This window comes from Saccoglossus kowalevskii, chromosome 21 (genome assembly GCF_978046115.1).
Source record: "Saccoglossus kowalevskii chromosome 21, keSacKowa6.1, whole genome shotgun sequence".
Classification (NCBI taxonomy): Eukaryota; Metazoa; Hemichordata; class Enteropneusta; family Harrimaniidae; genus Saccoglossus; species Saccoglossus kowalevskii.
Window position 1 is genome coordinate 14,214,750 of NC_140661.1, and position 23,729 is coordinate 14,238,478.

The 23,729-nt window shown below is 36.5% G+C and overlaps 1 protein-coding gene across 2 annotated transcripts in view; it reads left to right on the forward strand.

The window, feature by feature from the left end:
- The first annotated feature begins 366 nt into the window (after positions 1-366).
- Smad2/3 (Smad2/3 transcription factor) overlaps positions 367-23,729 on the forward strand; it is a 94,012-nt gene continuing 70,649 nt past the window's right edge. The window contains exons 1-2 of one of the 2 annotated variants that reach the window (XM_085494753.1): positions 367-471; positions 701-926. In XM_085494753.1, coding sequence (XP_085350879.1) covers positions 730-926 — 197 coding nt within the window. In that variant the 5' untranslated portion in view covers positions 367-471; positions 701-729. 2 annotated transcript variants of the gene reach the window in all.

Genomic DNA, 23,729 nt, shown 5'->3' on the forward strand with positions numbered 1-23,729 from the left:
AACCCTCCTGTGAAAATGCTACTTTCGTTTTGTAATCTCGAATAATGCAGCGGACCGGAGCGTATCGATGCCCCGGGAGCATATAGATGTGGGTGAGAATCTGTGGCCAAATACGGCAAAAAGTACTGCCCATATCATCGCCAGCCAATTATCAACGTCACTTCCTGAACTCTTTGCCGCAGCCTTTGGATGACATCATTTTTTTTCAAGGGTGTGAAAAATTGGTGTAAGCTACTTGCTGGTTGGTTGAAACAGAAATATGAAACGACACAGCTGATTGGAGGTGCCAATCAAATTATGTAAATTGCAGCCATACAGGGCAGTTTACTTTGTATCCGAGCAATATACACACGCGTGGTGTTCTCCGAAAGGTCGAGTGAAGTTTTCCGGTTTCGGCCATTTGTATTAGCAACCATTACTCACACGGAAAAGTGTTGTATTAACCGAGGCGCTTTGTAAATTGTGTTATTGGTGAGTGTTGAATTTTATGAGAATTTATAGAATGTTAAGGACTTCATTTTGCCTTAACCTCGCGTAAGTACACACATTTTATTTTAAGCGGTGGGTAAGTAGGTCAATGTCTGGTTCCCTAACAGGAATCCCTGTTTGATTACTGTACGTGAAATTATCCCCTATTTACTGTTTTATTTGAAAATCTCTACCACGAACTGACGCAGGGCCATTCTCCCCTCGGCTACAGGATAACGTCAGTAGCCGATCTGTGGAAATATGAGTTCTATGCTGCCGTTCACACCTCCCATCGTCAAACGTCTTCTCGGGTGGAAGAAGGGCGATTCTGAAGACAAGTGGTCTGAGAAAGCTGTCAAAAGTTTGGTTAAACGACTAAAGAAAACAGGATCCTTAGACGAACTAGAAAAATCGATTTCAAACCAAGACGCCAGCACCAAGTGTGTCACCATTCCAAGGTAAGCAACGAGCTAAGGCGATCACCCTTAAATGCGACGCGATTCTGAACGCGTTCGAGTTTACAAGTACGTCCCACTGCGTCGGTTGTCAATTTCAGCTGATTCGGCCAGTGACTGATGGTAGTTTTCGTGGATGTGTGTAACATTATATTTTGGAACAGCCAAACTGTTTGATACTATTTAATACATACTGTGCGAAACACAACTATAAGGCTTCTCGCATTAAAATGAAAACGAGAGCGTTTTATTACTGAGGTCAGCACTCGTGTGTGTGCTACAAATGTAAACAAACAATGACAGACGCGAGTGTCGATAGAATGACAGTATTATTGTGCTCTATTTTTTTTTAAATGTCGGTATATTAAAATGAGTCGGCGGATATATCCATTACAATCACCCCACTCTGTTAATATAATTTGTCTATTGATGCTGAGAATTTTGTTCGTAAACAGGCCTTTGCTTGAACTGTTGCCTTGGTTGTTCAAATCCGGATTATTTTCGTGTAAGTGTAATTCACCGAAACAACATATGCCGCAAAAATTTGTAGTTGATTTAAAGTTCACATGCGCAGTTCAAGTACAGGTCAATTAAGATGTGTGTGCCGCATCAATAGTGTTGTGTGTCTGAATAAAGAGGAGGAGTCAATAGTGACATGTACTGTTATGTGGCATTGTTAGTATAACTGTGAACAGCATGCTTGATGGGAATTGAACTTGTGACTTCCTTCCTTGTGGTGAATTGAATGATTAAGGAACTTGGTGAATAAGAAGCCTCTTACAGAAACATCCCTCTTTTTGTTTGTGTTCAGACAGTCCTTGCCAATCTGCCATTGAGTAACCCCCCACCAAATTATAACATCAATCAATATTATTTGCTCAGATGATGCCAGCGACGTGGAAATAATAAAACAGGTAGATGGTATGAGCAGACAGCCATTTTTTTTGTAGCAATAAATGTATACAAATGTTGACATTTGATTCAGTTTTTCGTGGGAGCAGCTACATTTTCTTTTTTTTTTCTTCCTACTTGAAAAACACACACCTTCACCCTCCATTCTTAATGTCACAAAGTAAGTTCAGTTAAAATAAGGCTCATTGCCTTCCCAACCCTGATATCTACTGGGTAACTAAATTATTGGATACTTTGTATCACATACTGTAGCATAATGAAAGCCACATGTGTTGTTGAGATGTTAATTCCCACTGGTTGTTATTGCATTAACAGTGCATTGATGCTCCCCTTAGAATGCTGGCAAAATAGAAAATAACTGTATTAAAATAATTTGAATGTAGCACACCTGTACTGTTTGTATATTTTGAGTAATAAAACATGTTGAAATACAAAATATCAGATATGTTACAGTCGAGCTTAAAATCTAGGAATCTACTTATTAAAACAACTTTTCCTGAATTATAAAATAGTTTGAAATTTTAACGAAAATTACTTGAAAGTGTTTACAAATTTAAGATAGTTTATAAAATCACCTATTACACTGGAATCAACGACTCCATATATGTTATAAATTATTTATAAAATTAAATATTTATAAACTATATGAACTATATTGTACAAACTATATTGTACAAGCTTGTGTAGTGATGTCTCAGTTTTGGTTCATATTATTACAGTAGATCATGATGAGATAGAATAGTGTCAACCAATCTTAGGCGAGCTGGACTGTCGTCTCATTTGGATTTAAATGAAACTGACTTCAAAAGAAAACTGTTTTTCATATTTAAAAAAAAAAAAAAAATTAAATAAAGTATAAAAAATTTTTTTTATTTGTATAGTATCCCACCATAATTTATAAAATCATAAATTATTTATAAATTATAGTAATAAAATGTTTCAGTTTCAAACTATTTTTATTGTTGAATTTGAAATTTATTGTGCAGCTTGTAAACACAAACTACTCATTTTTCTCCTGATGTGTTACTAGATTCATATAAAAAACATTTTTTTTTGTCGATTACATTAAATTTAGAGGTACCATATTTGCTCTATTAGTAGCACATGTAAAAATGCGAGTCTATAGTCAAAATTACACAAATGTTTATGATCAAGTAATAATACAATAAATGCAATTTTTATGTGCTCTTATATTAGAGAGGCGCTTCTAAACAGCAAACCATGGCAAATGTGCTTCTAATAATGTGAATATGTCATTTGAGATGTTGATTCTAATAAAGCAAATACTGTAAAATGACTAATTTTCACTGGGTTTAAATTTCACTGATTTACCATTTCAGGCATATTCAGTGGGTTTTAAATTCACGGTTTATTAGCGATATGTTTCTCATAGAGCAAATATGTTATTGGCGATATGTTTCTAATAGAGCAAATATGTTATTAGCGATATGTTTCTAATAGAGCAAATATGTTATTAGAGAATCACTTCTTATAGAGCAAATATGTTATTAGAGATATGTTTCTAATATAGCAAATATGTTATTAGCGATATGTTTCTAATAGAGCAAATATGTTATTAGAGAATCACTTCTTATAGAGCAAATATCGAATGTGTGATCGTCTTATAAAGCAGTGTTCGATTGACTTATTTGATATTAGTGATATTATTGATATCACTCCTATGAAATAAAATAGATTTAGTCATGGTGGTTAATACTTCATTGTATTTGGCCAAGTAAAACAAATTTGTTGTTTCTGGTAACAGCCTAAAAAAATACTGGTTAGGGAGTCGAAGAATTTATCATAATTCACTCGTAGAGACTGTTAATTTGATGCAAATGAAACAAGATTATATAATTCTGAGAACAAGGCCAAAAAAAACCCCTGTTTTGTTATGGTGCACGTTTGTTTGAAATCTATGTCTTTCTTTTTTAAATCTTGTGTAACAAATGCATGTATTTGAAAGCATTATTTTATAAATATTAAACCTTGAACTTGTATCTTGTTGTGGTATTAAATAATCCTAATACAAAGGAAATAAACTTAAAAATGAAATTAAAACCCTGTTACTGTATAAGGTTTTCTTGGACAAAAAGAAAAACTAAGATAACTATCTTTAGTTTCAGTTGGGAGAGGTAGATTTGAGAGAAAAAAAGAAAGAAATACTTTATATTGATCACAAATAAAGAAAACCAAATATAACGTCTAGCTCAAAACTTAATCAATTATTGATTAATTTTTTAACAGTTTTTTTACCATCTTCTATCCCAGAGTTCATTATCAACCATTAACAATGGTCGATGTCAAATGAGGTCTTCGTAATATTGACTACAATAAAATACTTTATTTTAGCTGGAATTTATTTTCACAAATTTTTTTCACCAATTCAATGTAAAATATGGAAAAAAAGGTATATTTGCTGGGTCTTGCCGGGTATTTTCACTGAATCAGCGAAAAATAGCGAAAATTAATTCCAAGTGAAAATAAAGTATTTTACAGTACTCTTCTGTTGAGGACATTTTTTATTTAGTAATTTGTCTAGGATATTCGTAAATATTCAGTTTTATATATTCACCGTTTATCTTTGAACTTAAAATGAGATTAATTCTCTATGATTAGAAGCATAGATTTTATGTCTTAAAAGATTACTACATTTAAAAATAACTTATGAACTTCATTTGACCCCTAACCTAATATGTGTTTCATTGAGAACCTTAGTAAATGTTCACAGGTGGTAGTTAGTTCAGTCAAATAGTAGTTCGAAACAGGAATTAATTTTTTTTCAGGTTTGTCATTTCATGCCTGGACTGATTTTGTTAAAAGTTGGTATAAAGACCCATCATTTAATAATGATCACTTTTGATGTATGTAAAATCTGTATTAGAAACCGCAGCTTCTATTAAAATGGTACAATGCAACAGAGAGGATGCGGCTTCTATTAGAACACCTACACATATGAGAGATAGTAAAATTTAATTGTTCAGATAAAGAATTGATGCAGCTTCTATTAGGGATGCAATTTCTAATACAGATTTTACGGTAGTAAGGGTCTCTCAACACTATATTTCCTTCTAAAAGATCGCGATTTCAACATCAAACTATCAAAATTCAAGTTCACAATCAAATTGCTGCAGATATTCGGTCTGCACATTTCATATATCACAAGATCTCATAGAAGTACTGAAATTTGTCTATTTACCATTCTGATATAGCCCTGCCAAATACTCAATGCAAATTACAATATATATATATATTTATATGTATAGATATCACTGGCACTTGCATTACAGAAATAAAAAGTCCAAGGGAGATGTTAAGTGTCAGCAACTGTCAGTAGCAAAAATATTTAAAAAAAATAACAATTTGAATTAGCTTAAAAACATGCAGTAATACAGTAATATTATTTCATATAATTATTAAATGGATATTAATATTCAAAGTTTGTCTTCCGCTATGGTAGAATCAGTGATTGTGTTCTCGGTGTTCATCATAATAAGAATTGTTGGTAATTTATGTTACTGGGGTTGTTTAGCTGAGGAGATTTGGATTCTGTTTTATTTTACGGGTTTGGTTCTATTTACTTTTTTTAGATTTACCATACTAAATATAGAACTGACATGATCACAGAACATGGAGTGAAATGGATCTCTGTTGCTATTTTAGTTTTGGTTCTCGAGATGACCCTGATCATCATAATGCATTGGGCCCGAAATCACTGCCTCTATCACTTTCTTGACACCTTAGAAGTGGATAGCGTTTGAACGAATTGTGTGTTTGTCTGCGGCAATGGCCATAAATCGTTTCCTGCATTTGTGCTTGTCTTCTCCAAGTGAACCTATTTTCCAAGGAATGTAGGTCCTGTCTTGACAGTAAATCCTAGAATTAGGTCAACAGGTGACATCAATATCTAGCAGGTGTTGCCGTCTATATTCAAAATAGATTCCCAAATATTGTGAATATATTGATTCTCAGGTGACTGAGAGAGCTGTTCCGTTTTGCTCTGAACTAGGCTTTGACCCCCCCCCCCCACAAACCGTATAAATGCACAAAAGATAATCTCCCGTTTTTGGTGGGAGAAGCAAAAATTCAACTCCGATAAAATGTTGCCATGGTAACCAAGCAAATACGCTTTGAGGACTATTAACACTCATGTCAAATAAATGCAGGTATGATATTTGATGCAGTCTCTAATCTGGAACAGACTCAAACTGTCCACTGTAGCCAGATAATCCGGTATATTTAGATGGCCTATGAATATTATCACACGCTGAACGCTAAAGCACGTGAACATATACAGTAAATAAAAAAAATGACTAATAGTAGGAGTGATTATTTTATTCAAATTATCAGAAAGTATTTAAGGTACACCGTTGGCATACTGTGAAAGGGTTAATTATTCACTGGGTTTTAATTTTGCTTATTTCGCTGACGGGAAAATGCGCTAAATTAAACCCAGTGAATATGTAAAATTGAGCATAGAACACATTATCTAAATGATAAAAACGTAAATTTAAAACCCATTGAATATGCCTGAAATGGTAAATCAGTGAAATTTAAACCCAGTGAAAATTAGTCATTTTAAATATTATTGCACTGCAGTAATAGTATCATTTGTTGTGCGTTATTGTCATTGTCACGTGCAACAGCAAATAGGCTGTTGTAAACTTGTTTCAAAATACTACCGGGGTATACATGTACACTGTGAAATATAATATTAAGGTGAATATCCAAGTCTACTCGGTGAATAATCAAATCCTTTAAAATTGGAGAAGCTGATTTTGTTCAGAAATGTTCCTATATAATTGAATTTCTGTCTTGTAGTTGTTATAGCTATTACTTTGTCCTCAAAGCTTTCCGGTTGGGCCTGCTTTTCATGATTAGTGTTGTAATCTGGTTTCCAATGTAAGCTAGGATGATGTATACAATGATCCTCAGAACCATGTGCTTTCTGCCCTAGATTTTCAAGAACAATTCAAATTTACGTACGATCAGTTGATTTTATATTGGGCTTTCACATCTATCTGATTCTTGGTAAAACCTTACAGAAGGTGATCCACAGTGTCCCTTACAACATACAGTAGTTTGTAATTTTGGTGACTCAAAAAAGGAAAAAAAAAATAGAAATTTGAGTGAATCAATTTGGACTTTGCACAGCAGTATATAACACATTGCTTGGCAACAATCTGCGTCCGATTTAAATGTGTAGGATAGTATTGTAGTGTTTATAGTTTGTCTGTTACCAATTGTTAGAGGATTCTAGTTGTTATCCGTTGCCATTTATGTACAATTAAGTCAATAAATTCCTATTTTCACATTCATGCTTTTTTTTTTTGAGAATTTTTTTTTCTCTCTATGAAACGTGTTTTTCGATTGTGTCATAAAAAAAAAACACTTTCGAGTAGTGTCATTTGGAATCCGCTTGTATCAGTGATTCATCAGTATGGCTTAGGCGGGGGAGCGCACTGATGATCAGTCACATCGTCACAACTATGCATGAGAAAATGTAATAGGCAAGTCATTATAGTGAAAACAAATCATGCATAAATAGATACATAAATACTAAATTCATATCGATCGTTTCAACTCAATAATGGTAGTCAGTAAATCGTAGAGTCAAACAAAAATGGCAATTACTATACGCTGCCGATCATTTTTACAGTTGAACGTTAAAAGCATCAGTGTGTTCTTTCTGTCTCGCATAAACTACTTATTTGCATTATTAATAAATCAATTATTTGTTAAAATTTTTATTTGGAACGAATGACCGAACCAGAAAATGATTTTTGTTGGGAATTACTTATTTTACAACAACAAACAAACATGGCTGCCAATACTGATTATTTTCTTTGCAGTCATGAAATAAATAATACTGTATTTTTTTTTTAATTTGGATAATAATATTCAACTTATTCAAAAAAAAAACGTCAATTTATTTGTTGTTTATTGAATATTACGACTTTGCTCTCCATGTCCAACCAAACCAAGTGCTGGTTACAGTTGTACACATGGGTCACATTTACTTTGAATTAAGTACATAAAACTTCAGATTACAACCATTGTTAATCTGCGTTAATATTAGTGATGAAACCTTTTCCATGGCATCATCATTTCACACCATGACTCACTAGCTGTACTTATATAGGTATGATTTAAAAATAACTGATGGATGTCTTTCCGTTCGAGAGAGAGACAGATTCACAAATAACTATTGTTTTCTTAATCTTTCTGTCTGTCTGTTGAAAACCCTCGTGGTCGGTATTCGAAAGGGGGGGTAAATGTGAAAGCGTTTACATTTGGGGCATCTGAAGTAGAGTGTAGGCCACTACCCTTTTGACGAAAAACAAACAAAACACTGTCTTTTTCATTTCATTATATCTGTTATGATTCCTATGATCACAAGTTGATGTTGCATAGCAAATTGACCAGCTTTAAAAGTAATCTGTCGACATAATATCACAACATAGGGGGGTTTTGTTTGGACCCTGATTGCTGATTGCATTAAACAGTAATATCAATTGTGTAGAGACTGCATAAATCCTGGTTGTTCTTTTAGAAGTACATCTCCAATATCAATGCATATGCACAATTAATAATTTTTCATATTTTTTCAAAATTATGATCAATACATGTGGTCAATAGGCAGTTGTGTCCATTTGGTCCAAAATTAACAAAGAAATACATAAACATACAACACATTCAATCATAAAAATGATGGTGACCATTAGTATGTCAGTAATTGATTTTGAATTAACATTATGTATTCTACATTGGTATAAAGTAGGTCAGTTGTTTATTAGTTTATTTCAGATTGTCGCATTAATATTATAGTATGTGTGTCATAGGTGTGTCTATTTCTGTAGTTATCAATATATTAAAATCTACATATTTATTTTTGTTCTGTCATTCAAGTCATTTGAACATGTGGACAAATTACTATAAAATACTTTATTTTGGCTATTTTCGCTGAAGGAAAGATTCAGTGAAACTAAAATCTAGCGAATACACCATTTTTCCTATATCTTACATTCAACTGGTCAAAAATCAGTTAAAAAATAAATTCTATACAAAACTCCCAAAAAAACAAACAATAAAGTGTTTTACAGTATTGCAATGGAGAGAACCCTTTAACGAAAGTCATCTAATTTGCATATTAATGTGTAATTAACAAAGAAATTATTGAAAAATACATAAACATACAACACATTCAATCATAAAAATGATGGTGACCATTAGTATGTCAGTAATTGATTTTGAATTAACATTATGTATTCTACATTGGTATAAAGTAGGTCAGTTGTTTATTAGTTTATTTCAGATTGTCACATTAATATTATAGTATTGTGTTATCTATATATTAAAATCCACATATTTATTTTTGTTGCCATGCAACAAGTTTTGTCTGAGGTCATTCAAGTCATTTGAACATGTGGAAAAATTACTGTAAAATACTTTATTTTCACTATTTTTGCTGAAGGAAAGATTCAGTGAAAATACAATCAGCGAATATACCATTTTTCCTATATTTTACATTCAAATCGTCAAAAATCAGTGAAAATAAATTCTATACAAAACTCCCCAAAAAGATACAATAAAATGTTTAACAGTATTGCAATGGAGAGAACCCTTTAACGAAAGTCATCTAATTTGCATATTAATGCGTAATTTCATAGAATAACACCTGAGCATATTGCCGTAGTTCGCATGTTTGCCTTGCATCAGGGAGATTGCGGCTGTGGTCTTCTAGCCGACTGATCATTTGAGTTTCAGAACTACAATATTATTGTGAGTCGGACTGTGAACTATGCAGTTCATAATATGGTGTTCTACACTATCCGGAAACTACATGAATCAACAAGTATGTTAAACGGGAAAGAGGGGGTGTTAAATGGAACATTTGAAGTTAAGGAAGTCGTTTATTATTGTATAGCTGACCTTTCATACAGTCTGATGCATCTATTTAGTCAAAATCGTCTTGTCTAGCGATGATCTTTATTCACAGCAAGGAATGAATGGCGTCCATATTTTTTTGTATGATCAACAATTTGTCTTTTTATATGTCTGTGAATTTGTAGCTTTCTTAAGTATATATGTTTTTTTTTTAAATTGTATTATTTCTTTCCCTTGTATATATTATTTTTCAGTTTTTTTAATGATAAATGATTTCTTGGGGAGATAATTTTTTATTGTATGATGGTACCCTGTATTGATCAATAAATTTTACTAATGAAAACAAGATGGTGCAAGCATCATCAGTTTTCCATGCTTTTATGTTTAATTTTTACCAATTAGTCATTTTTACGTTCGGTATTAAACAGATTATAATTAGTCCTTGCAGATGGATTTTGGAAATCTTTGACAGTTGAACAGCTTTTTGGGGCTGTGCCTTGACCCATATTCCGAAACGGTTTTCTTTGATTGAATTCAATCAAAAGCTAACCGCAACAATCGTCTAATTGTCCCATATATACTACTTCATGAATGAGTCTACGACCACGTCTAGAACCACGTCTAGAACATGCTTATCTGTCTAGATTGAATGTGGAAAGAATTCTTAACAACCAACCAAAATTTGTTTTCCAAATCAAATTGGTAGCCATTTTGTTGAACATGTGTATTTTTATATTATGTCTGCTTAGACATGTAAAAGCGATTACAAAATTAATAGTTATTCAATTTGAGAATTTGTTGTCTCAAATTTGTCGTTATTTTCCACTACACAGGCAATCCTTCCTGTTTGACTTGCTATATTCAGCTGACTCAGTGCCCTTAGGTGCTAAGTCGAGCACTCCTCCAAAAAATTATCAAAAAATACATTTTTGGTTTACCGTTTTCCGGGTTTGGAGGAATATCCCTTGTAATTTATTTAATGTTCTACATCTAGAAAGGCTTTTATCATAGTCAGATCCTTACTAATTAATACAGTTTATATTTTATTTACAGTATTTTACATTGTAATGAATACAGATCAAGTACCGAGATATCTCTGGAAAGGGATAAAAAGATTTTGACTCTAGAGGGCGTATTTTAATCAGCAGCGTTGTTGCTGCAGTGAAACTGAACACCAATAGAAAAAAGAAGGGAGGAATTTTTTAAAACATTCCCTGCAGACACCTTTTTTTCTCCAATTTATTTTGGCTGTCTGTAGGAATTTTCAGCAGGCAGGTGTTAAAGCTAGTATTTGGAGAAAAGTTGACGTTGGTGTTCACAGGGTTAAAACTATCGGTAGTCCTATTGTATAGATGAACGCTACATAATCAAATTTCTCAATTGTTAATTCAAGTCGGACAATATTTTTGTATTCAACCCTTGAAAATATTTCCTTGAATCGTGCACAAAATATTTCTCCATGTCTAGAGCATTGGATTCAGACTCCTTAGCAACAGTAGTACAACTTTGGATTAAACAGTACAATCTTTTGACATTGTTATTAGGCAGTCACACATGTAGGAAGTCCAAAGGGCCTAGACTGTTGGCAAACAAAAAAACCTGATCTGATGTTGATTCTTTTCATACACTTATTCTCTGTATGTGCCACTACTATAGATTGGGTAAGAGTCAATCGATCTGCAAGAATGATTCTGATTGGCTAATAAACTTAAACACTCAATCCTGAAGCCAATTAGAAAGCTCCTTGCTTGTGTATTTGAAAGCATGGGGCATTGCAAGGTGACAACGTCGCTACGTGGGATGACTACATTATAATGATCAGGTACAAGTAAACTAAAGCATGTTTATACTTTTTAAGATACTTTTTTTTTTATGAAAACGTTTTTTATTTAAAATCAGTCTCATTCAAATCTAAATGAGACGATTTGATTGGCTCAGTCTGTACACACCTTTATACCATGAAATATGCACTAATTAGAATGCATAAAAAAATCACTGCACAATGTGCAACTACAGCTTGTGTTTATAAACATGTATGTTCATAAACAATTTTAACGTACATACTTTAGTTGACTTCATTGTACTGTGTTGGAGGCTAAAAATATATACAGTGTTACATTAGAAATATTCCTTAATTTGGAATCATTTTGTTGTCCTATATTTTATATTATCATTGCATCAAGATATGTGATACAATGAACAGTGTATCATTGTCTGCTGCAGAGGTGATCAGGTTATCCAAGTCATTTAAGTTTAAAAGTCAACCAGCACAAACATTTTGTGTATATACCAACCAAAATGTGTAGCAATGTTTATTAGTCCACGTTTGAGCAATGTTTGAAACAGGGACTTATAATTCGGTATCCAACTGTCCATCCAGAGCCGCATTTCAGAACTTTGTGCCCAAAATCCGTGCCTAGTACTTCATCTGGGATGTATGCACATGCAGTTGTTTACCGATTCAATCCAAGATGGCTGACTGGCAGCCATTTTGTTTTTTGAAAATGTGATATCTTATGCATGCTTTGTCATTTTTTGTTCAAATTTGGTACATACATTATACATGTTATGAAATAAATTGTCATAGACACGTTTCCTAATCAGATCAAAGGTGGTCGACTGGCAGCCATCTTGTTTTTTTTTCATTTTCATTTAAATTTGTTATATACATTGTACATTTCAGATTACATGTCCATGACAATTCGTTTTACATTCAGATCAAAGATGGCTGACTGGTGGCAATCTTGCTTTTTGACCATACTATTATTTTTTCTTCAAGGCTTTTGAACCATTTTCATGAATATTTGGCACATGCATCACACATTAATAAGTACATGTTCATGTCACTTTGTTATAATCTGATCAAAGATGGCCGACTAGCAGCCATCTTGCTTTTTGGAAATTGGACAGGATTTGTTGGTTTTCATTCAAATTTGAAACAAACATTATATATGTTGAGATACATGTTCATAAATGTTTTTTCAAAATGTATCAAATGAAAAAAAATCCATGAATAGCATATCCTGTTTAATTTCTTAATATATATTACAATTTTGGAAGAGTCGTATATTACATTTAATTTCTGTTGATACTATACCAGCTAATTATTCATTCTCAAGTACTAACTATTCTTTTGGTTCGTATTACTTTATTTTTGGCATGAATAACATTCCTCCTTATTCCAACGGGGGGACTATGTCATTAACAATGACTTGTTTGCCAATACTTCAAAAGCAACTACTAGTATTTTTAATAACTAGTACGAAAAAATTTCCAATTTTTATCTTATCTTAGTTTTTACATTCTACAAGCAACATAGCACCTTACAAACGATGTGACAGCTAATTTGATAAATTACCTTTACAAAAAGTTCATAAAAATAATGTACATGTGAAAAAGCATTCATATATCATGTTTGTTGAATTGCGCCACCAATGGCAAACCAGAGAAATTCAGTTCACATTCAGTAAATTAAAATAAATAATATCAATTATTTGTGATTGGAACGCATTAATAAACTTCATGCATATGACTTCAATAGGTCACACATCCTGGTACTTATTGATTTAGCCATTTTAGTACTGAAAATTCCTCAAAATAAAGCATTTCTGCGTTTCTACAACCAGATCTTGGTCATGCATGAATGGATTTTGTTCAAACTTGGTAAAACACATTGAACATCATTGAACCAAGATGGATGTTGACTTGTAATATCGACCTTTGACCTGATAGGTCAAGTCTGTTATCAACCAGTCAGAATGTGGTGTTGTACTGACGCAATTCTCCGAGAATTCAACAAAGAAATGATGAATCTCTTGATTTCACCCGTTTTCTCACAGACCCTAATGTATTTACACCATAAATTCTGATGATATGTGAATAATTTTATAATGAAATGCGCATATTTCTTGTGATCATTTCGCTTCATCAATATGAAAGTGTTGTGGAAATCAATGACAATCATTTCACAATTTCAATTCCACCAAAAAAGACGTACTGTTCTGCTCTGATCTACCACATGGTGGCCAACTATTCTTTTGAGTGGGGTGCTCGACTAAATCCCTACCCCCCCTAAAAAAAACAACATGATTTTGTGAGCTGAGTAACCTGGGCACTAAGTCAAACGTATCAATTTGGTTGTTTAGGATTGCCTCAATTGATTGAGTTTGTTGATTTGAGACTTTAGCTGTTTTCACTGGCTGTTCGATCGGCGTTCCACAGCAGCTTGCACGCAGTCAGTGGTACAGTGGTGTGCATCTTAACGTCTCTGCCCCCAAGAATTATGTGTGAAATTATGCTAGGAGGCTTTTTAGTAATCTGTTTTATCATTTTATAATCATGTTGAATCTTATGTTTTTGATACTTTGATGGCTTAGCATGCGGCTAGTTGGAGGTGGTGATATTTGGTGTTGATCATTGTTGATTCGCTTCCTGTTGGCAGGGATTAGGCAGATATACCAATTACAGTTTTCTACCAAGCATATCGAATCTGGATTATAAACATCCATGCTAGCTTTGGCAGTTGAACAAATGTTTGTAGCTTACCAGTATGTGCTCAGTAATGAACTCATCCCTTAAAGTTAAACGAAATAAAAAATGTATGTAATAAACAAGTTTCGAGTTATAGAGCATTCAGTCTGTTTACATGCGAGAATGGGGGGAAGGGTGATTTTAGGCAATTTGTTCGCTTATTTCTCTGGTTAGTATTAAACACTGGTTACAGATATTTTTACCTTTAATAGTCGTAGTCCTGTATATAAACATAAAAAAACAATCACAATAGCTTTGTGTACAGATGAGCAACTTGCATTATTTTAACACAAGGTCATGAAATTTCACTGATTTATAATAACTTTATACTTGGATTTGCCAAATATTTTTGTTTCATACATTTCATTTGCAACATCTTGTGGAAGAACAATTCATTTCAGGACAATGCTCACAGCTGTGATATGGCAATGGCAATGGCATCCATACAGCTCATCTGAGGTTATATTGAATTTTGGGGTCAAGCAAAGGGCAATCTAATGATCTACATAATTACCATATAGATTTAGCAAATTGTATTTGATAATTAGTAATCAATGAATCATACGCATTCCTGAATAAATTTATGGACATTGTTTGCTACCACTGGTTATGGTATTCTGTAATGGTAATTGTAAGTTGTTTACTATTTATTTGTTGTGTATGATGGATGTATATACGCACAAGTATGATGAATCCAGTGTGTCAGTGTGGTAGATGTACGCACCAGTATGAATCCAGTGTGTCAGTATGGTAGATGTACACACCAGTTATGAATCCAGTGTGTCAGTATGGTAGATGTACACACCAGTATGAATCCAGTGTGTCAGTATGGTGGGTGTACACACCAGTATGAATCCAGTGTGTCAGTATGGGGAATGTACACACCAGTATGAATCCAGTGTGTCAGTATGGTAGATGTACACACCAGTATGAATCCAGTGTGTCAGTATGGTAGATGTACGCACCAGTATGAATCCAGTGTGTCAGTATGGTAGATGTACACACCAGTATGAATCCAGTGTGTCAGTATGGTGAATGTACACACCAGTGTGAATCCAGTGTGTCAGTATGGTAGATGTACACACCAGTATGAATCCAGTGTGTCAGTATGGTAGATGTACACACCAGTATGAATCCAGTGTGTCAGTGTGGTAGATGTACGCACCAGTATGAATCCAGTGTGTCAGAATGGTGAATGTGCACACCAGTGTGAATCCAGTGTGTCAGTGTGGTAGATGTACGCACCAGTATGAATCCAGTGTGTCAGTATGGTGAATGTACACACCAGTATGAATTCAGTGTGTCAGTATGGTGAATGTTCACACCAGTATGAATCCAGTGTGTCAGTATGGTGAATGTACACACCAGTATGAATCCAGTGTGTCAGTGTGGTAGATGTACGCACCAGTATGAATCCAGTGTGTCAGTATGGTGAATGTACACACCAGTATGAATCCAGTGTGTCAGTATGGTGAATGTACACACCAGTATGAATCCAGTGTGTCAGTATGGTGAATTTACACACCAGTGTGAATCCAGTGTGAATCCAGTGTGTCAGTATGGTTGATGTACACACCAGTATGAATCCAGTGTGTCAGTATGAATCCAGTGTGTCAGTATGGTGGATGTACACACCAGTATGAATCCAGTGTGTCAGTATGGGGAATGTACACACCAGTATGAATCCAGTGTGTCAGTATGGTGAATGTACACACCAGTATGAATCCAGTGTGTCAGTATGGTGAATGTACACACCAGTATGAATCCAGTGTGTCAGTATGGTGAATGTACACACCAGTATGAATCCAGTGGGTCAGTATGGTGAATGTACACACCAGTATGAATCCAGTGTCAGTGTGGGGAATATACACACCAGTATGAATCCAGTGTGTCAGTATGGTGAATGTACACACTAGTATGAATTCAGTGTGTCAGTATGGTTGATGTACACACCAGTATGAATCCAGTGTCAGTATTGGGAATGTACTCACCAGTATGAATCCAGTGTGTAAGTATGGTAGATGTACACACCAGTATGGATCCAATGTGTCAGTATGGTAGATGTACACACCAGTATGGATCCAGTATGTCAGTATGGTAGATGTTACATACCAGTATGAATCCAGTATGTCAGTATGGGGAATGTACACACCGGTATGAATCCAGTGTGTCGGTATGGTTGATATACACACCAGTATGAATCCAGTGTCAGTGTGGGGAATATACACACCAGTATGAATCCAGTATGTCAGTATGGGGAATATACACACCAGTATGAATCCAGTATGTCAGTATGATGAATGTACACACCAGTATGAATCCAGTGTGTCAGTATGGTGAATGTACACACCGGTATGAATCCAGTGTGTCAGTATGGTGATTGTACACACCATTATGAATCCAGTGTGTCAGTATGGTAGATGTACACACCAGTATGAATCCAGTGTGTCAGTATGGTGAATGTACACACCAGTATGAATCCAGTGTGTCAGTATGGTAGATGTACACACCAGTATGAATCCAGTGTGTCAGTATGGTAGATGTACACACCAGTATGAATCCAGTGTGTCAGTATGGTAGATGTACACACCAGTATGAATCCAGTGTGTCAGTATGGTAGATGTACACACCAGTATGAATCCAGTGTGTCAGTATGGTAGATGTACACACCAGTATGAATCCAGTGTCAGTATGGTAGATGTACACACCAGTATGAATCCAGTGTGTCAGTATGGTGAATGTACACACCAGTATGAATCCAGTGTGTCAGTATGGTAGATGTACACACCAGTATGAATCCAGTGTGTCAGTATGGTAGATGTACGCACCAGTATGAATCCAGTGTGTCAGTATGGTAGATGTACACACCAGTATGAATCCAGTGTGTCAGTATGGTGAATGTACACACCAGTATGAATCCAGTGTGTCAGTATGGTAGATGTACACACCAGTATGAATCCAGTGTGTCAGTATGGTAGATGTACACACCAGTATGAATCCAGTGTGTCAGTATGGTGAATGTACACACCGGTATGAATCCAGTGTGTCAGTATGGTGAATGTACACACCAGCATGAATCCAGTGTGTCAGTATGGTGAATGTACACACCAGTATGAATCCAGTGTGTCAGTATGGTGAATGTACGCACCAGTATGAATCCAGTGTGTCAGTATGGTGAATGTACATGCCAGTATGAATCCAGTGTGTCAGTATGGTGAATGTGCACACTAGTGTGAATCCAGTGTGTCAGTGTGGTAGATGTACACACCAGTATGAATCCAGTGTGTCAGTATGGTGAATGTACACACCAGTATGAATCCAGTGTGTCAGTATGGTGAATGTTCACACCAGTATGAATCCAGTATGGTGAATGTACATACCAGTATGAATCCAGTGTGTCAGTATGGTAGATGTGCACACCAGTTTGAATCCAGTGTGTCAGTATGGTAGATGTGCACACCAGTTTGAATCCAGTGTGTCAGTATGGTGAATGTACACGCCAGTATGAATCCAGTGTGTCAGTGTGGTAGATGTACGCACCAGTATGAATCCAGTGTCAGTATGGTGAATGTACACACTAGTATGAATCCAGTGTGTCAGTATGGTGAATGTACACGCCAGTATGAATCCAGTGTGTCAGTGTGGTAGATGTACGCACCAGTATGAATCCAGTGTGTCAGTATGGTGAATGTACACACCAGTATGAATCCAGTGTGTCAGTGTGGTAGATGTACGCACCAGTATGAATCCAGTGTGTCAGTATGGTAGATGTGCACACCAGTTTGAATCCAGTGTGTCAGTATGGTGGATGTACACACCGGTATGAATCCAGTGTGTCAGTATGGTGGGTGTACACACCAGTATGAATCCAGTGTCAGTGTGGGGAATATACACACCAGTATGAATCCAGTATGTCAGTATGATGAATGTACACACCAGTATGAATCCAGTGTGTCAGTATGGTAGATGTACACACCAGTATGAATCCGGTGTGTCAGTATGGTGAATGTACACACCGATATGAATCCAGTGTGTCAATATGGTAGATGTACACACCAGTATGAATCCAGTGTGTCAGTATGGTGAATGTACACACCAGTATGAATCCAGTGTGTCAGTATGGTAGATGTACACACCAGTATGAATCCAGTGTGTCAGTATGGTAGATGTACGCACCAGTATGAATCCAGTGTGTCAGTATGGTAGATGTACACACCAGTATGAATCCAGTGTGTCAGTATGGTGAATGTACACACCAGTATGAATCCAGTGTGTCAGTATGGTAGATGTACACACCAGTATGAATCCAGTGTGTCAGTATGGTAGATGTACACACCAGTATGAATCCAGTGTGTCAGTATGGTGAATGTACACACCGGTATGAATCCAGTGTGTCAGTATGGTGAATGTACACACCAGTATGAATCCAGTGTGTCAGTATGGTGAATGTACACACCAGTATGAATCCAGTGTGTCAGTATGGTGAATGTACGCACCAGTATGAATCCAGTGTGTCAGTATGGTGAATGTACATGCCAGTATGAATCCAGTGTGTCAGTATGGTGAATGTGCACACTAGTGTGAATCCAGTGTGTCAGTGTGGTAGATGTACACACCAGTATGAATCCAGTGTGTCAGTATGGTGAATGTACACACCAGTATGAATCCAGTGTGTCAGTATGGTGAATGTTCACACCAGTATGAATCCAGTATGGTGAATGTACATACCAGTATGAATCCAGTGTGTCAGTATGGTAGATGTGCACACCAGTTTGAATCCAGTGTGTCAGTATGGTAGATGTGCACACCAGTTTGAATCCAGTGTGTCAGTATGGTGAATGTACACGCCAGTATGAATCCAGTGTGTCAGTGTGGTAGATGTACGCACCAGTATGAATCCAGTGTGTCAGTATGGTGAATGTACACACTAGTATGAATCCAGTGTGTCAGTATGGTGAATGTACACGCCAGTATGAATCCAGTGTGTCAGTGTGGTAGATGTACGCACCAGTATGAATCCAGTGTGTCAGTATGGTGAATGTACACACCAGTATGAATCCAGTGTGTCAGTGTGGTAGATGTACGCACCAGTATGAATCCAGTGTGTCAGTATGGTAGATGTGCACACCAGTTTGAATCCAGTGTGTCAGTATGGTGAATGTACACACCAGTATGAATCCAGTGTGTCAGTGTGGTAGATGTACGCACTAGTATGAATCCAGTGTGTCAGTATGGTAAATGTGCACACCAGTTTGAATCCAGTGTGTCAGTATGGTGAATGTACACACCAGTATGAATCCAGTGTGTCAGTATGGTGAATGTACACACCAGTATGAATTCAGTGTGTCAGTATGGTGGATGTACACACCAGTATGAATCCAGTGTGTCAGTATGGTGGGTGTACACACCAGTATGAATCCAGTGTGTCAGTATGGGGAATGTACACACCAGTATGAATCCAGTGTGTCAGTATGGTGAATGTACATACCAGTATGAATCCAGTGTGTCAGTATGGTGAATGTACACACCAGTATGAATCCAGTGTGTCAGTATGGTGAATGTACACACCAGTATGAATCCAGTGTGTCAGTATGGTGAATGTACACACCGGTCAGTGTGGGGAATATACACACCAGTATGAATCCAGTGTGTCAGTATGGTGAATGTACACACCATTATGAATCCAGTGTGTTAGTATGGTAAATGTACACACCAGTATGAATCCAGTGTGTCAGTACGGTGAATGTACACACCAGTATGAATCCAGTGTGTCAGTACGATGAATGTACACGCCAGTATGAATCCAGTGTGTCAGTATGGTGAATGTACACACCAGTATGAATCCAGTGTGTCAGTATGGGGAATGTACACACCAGTATGAATCCAGTGTGTCGGTATGGGGAATATACACGCCAGTATGAATCCAGTGTGTCAGTATGGGGAATATACACGCCAGCAGGGTTCTCCCCAGAAAAAATGCATAGCGCCGGGGCTAATTTGCATAATGATTTGCATATCATTTACATATCTTTCCTTCATTGATTAACAGAACTTATTTACAATTATGAATATTAGTGAGCTCAGTCACAGGGCAAATATTTTTTTTAATGGAATCAACACAAATACATTATTGTTGCAATATAATTGTTTTGTAAAACGTTGAAGGAAACGCATTCAAAACGTTAAGCCAGATTTATGTTCACGAATCTCTTAATTTTATTCACTCCAAAAACATTCTCCTTCAAAAAATCGATCACGTAATTAATTGACGTATTGTTGTAATTTATTATTCGTACCATCAACTTCTAAAACGTTTACAATTACAGTAATGAGCGAACAAATAAAGCTTCAAAACGATCATCAAAGTTACGACGTGACATAACTTACTTGGCCATGTTATACACCAGTTATAGCAATAATTCCTCAACAAATTTTACTTCTTTTTTTTTTTGATATGAAATGTAAGTAAAATCCGACTTATTTTTATCGGGAGCGATTATTTTTGATCACTTGATCGCTTCGGTCAAAAAAAACAGACCCGCCATGTTTGTGAAACATTAGCATGTGTCCTTTGACCCGATGGGTCAAAAATTCCATTAACCAATCAAAATGACGCATGGTAATGCCGGTAGAACCCGAAGTTTTCCGAATGGTAGTGATCATAAAAATTACATTGCGGAAGTAAAGCGATGTCGTAGCACGATGTGTTGGCATCGATTTCAATTGAAAACTGCATGACAGCTTTCGAAAGAGGTGATTTGCAATTTTTAAAAGGTAAAATAGGTCTTGAAAGAAGAGTTTTTACATGATTCGCAATGATAACAGTTCAAATGTATTTTACCAAATCACGCAATAAACACGTTGTTTTTTTCTTGAGTAGCGTGAACTGATCGTGAACTCCGATTTGACCATGTTATATCGAGGTGGAATTGATTTTGAAATAATTTTAGCTTTAAATCTAAAGACTGTGTCTATCGCAGAAAGTATTTACTTACAAAGAAAGAGGTGCTAATTCCACAAATTTGACTAGCCGCTACGTATCGTAGCGACTAGGTCTATTGTTTATAAATTATAATCCACGACTGGCAGGATGCGTGTCGGTCGGTACGTAATTAATAGTCCTCGTCGGAAGCATTTCCGTGGTGGTCACTAATTTTGAGTGACGGTCGGGGCCGACCGGCATGGCGAACAAAGCTTTTTCACATCTGATATTGGCATGTCAAATATGAAATCAAGCGCCGAGGTGGGAACACATAGCGCCGAGGTCCCAAGTGAAGCGCCGAGATTCACAGGTATAGCGCCGCGGACCTCGGCGCTAAAAAGCCCTGGGGAGAACCCTGGCCAGTATGAATCCAGTGTGTCAGTATGGGGAATGTACACGCCAGTATGAATCCAGTGTGTCAGTATGGTGATTGTACACACCAGTATGAATCCAGTGTGTCAGTATGGTGATTGTACACACCAGTATGAATCCAGTGTGTCAGTATAGTGAATGTACACACCAGTATGAATCCAGTGTGTCAGTATGATATATGTACACACCAGTGTGAATCCAGTGTGTCAGTATGATATATGTACACACCAGTATGAATCCAGTGTGTCTGTATGGTTGATGTACACACCAGTATGAATCCAGTGTGTCAGTATGGTGAATGTACATACCAGTATGAATCCAGTGTGTCAGTATGGGGAATGTACACACCAGTATGAATCCAGTGTGTCAGTATGGGGAATGTACACACCGGTATGAATCCAGTGTGTCAGTATGAATCCAGTGTGTCAGTATGATATATGTACACACCAGTATGGATCCAATGTGTCAGTATGGTAGATGTACATACCAGTATGAATCCAGTGTGTCGGTATGGGGAATGTTCACACTAGTATGAATTCAGTGTGTCAGTATTGGGAATGTACTCACCAGTATGAATCCAGTGTGTAAGTATGGTAGATGTACACACCAGTATGGATCCAATGTGTCAGTATGGTAGATGTACACACCAGTATGGATCCAATGTGTCAGTATGGTAGATGTTACATACCAGTATGAATCCAGTATGTCAGTATGGGGAATGTACACACCGGTATGAATCCAGTGTGTCGGTATGGTTGATGTACACACCAGTATGAATCCAGTGTCAGTGTGGGGAATATACACACCAGTATGAATCCAGTATGTCAGTATGATGAATGTACTCACCAGTATGAATCCAGTGTGTCAGTATGGTGAATGTACACACCGGTATGAATCCAGTATGTCAGTATGGTGATTGTACACACCAGTATGAATCCAGTGTGTCAGTATGGTGAATGTACACACCGGTATGAATCCAGTGTGTCAGTATGGTGAATGTACATACCAGTATGAATCCAGTGTGTCAGTATGGTGGGTGTACACACCAGTATGAATCCAGTGTGTCAGTATGGTGGATGTACACACCAGTATGAATCCAGTGTGTCAGTATGGGGAATGTACACACCAGTATGAATCCAGTGTGTCAGTATGGGGAATGTACACACCAGTATGAATCCAGTGTGTCAGTATGGGGAATGTACACACCAGTATGAATCCAGTGTGTCAGTATGGGGAATGTACACACCGGTATGAATCCAGTGTGTCAGTATGAATCCAGTGTGTCAGTATGATATATGTACACACCAGTGTGAATCCAGTGTGTCAGTATGATATATGTACACACCAGTATGAATCCAGTGTCAGTATTGGGAATGTACTCACCAGTATGAATCCAGTGTGTAAGTATGGTAGATGTACACACCAGTATGGATCCAATGTGTCAGTATGGTAGATGTACACATCAGTATGGATCCAATGTGTCAGTATGGTAGATGTTACATACCAGTATGAATCCAGTATGTCAGTATGGGGAATGTACACACCGGTATGAATCCAGTGTGTCGGTATGGTTGATGTACACACCAGTATGAATCCAGTGTCAGTGTGGGGAATATACACACCAGTATGAATCCAGTATGTCAGTATGATGAATGTACACACCAGTATGAATCCAGTGTGTCAGTATGGTAGATGTACACACCAGTATGAATCCGGTGTGTCAGTATGGTGAATGTACACACCGATATGAATCCAGTGTGTCAATATGGTGAATGTACACACCAGTATGAATCCAGTGTGTCAGTATGGTGAATGTACACACCAGTATGAATCCAGTGTGTCAGTATGGTGAATGTACACACCAGTATGAATCCGGTGTGTCAGTATGGTGAATGTACACACCGGTATGAATCCAGTGTGTCAGTATGGTGAATGTACACACCAGTATGAATCCAGTGTGTCAGTATGGTGAATGTACACACCAGTATGAATCCGGTGTGTCAGTATGGTGAATGTACACACCGGTATGAATCCAGTGTGTCAGTATGGGGAGTGTACACACCAGTATGAATCCAGTGTGTCAGTATGGGGATTGTACACACCAGTATGAATCCAGTGTGTCA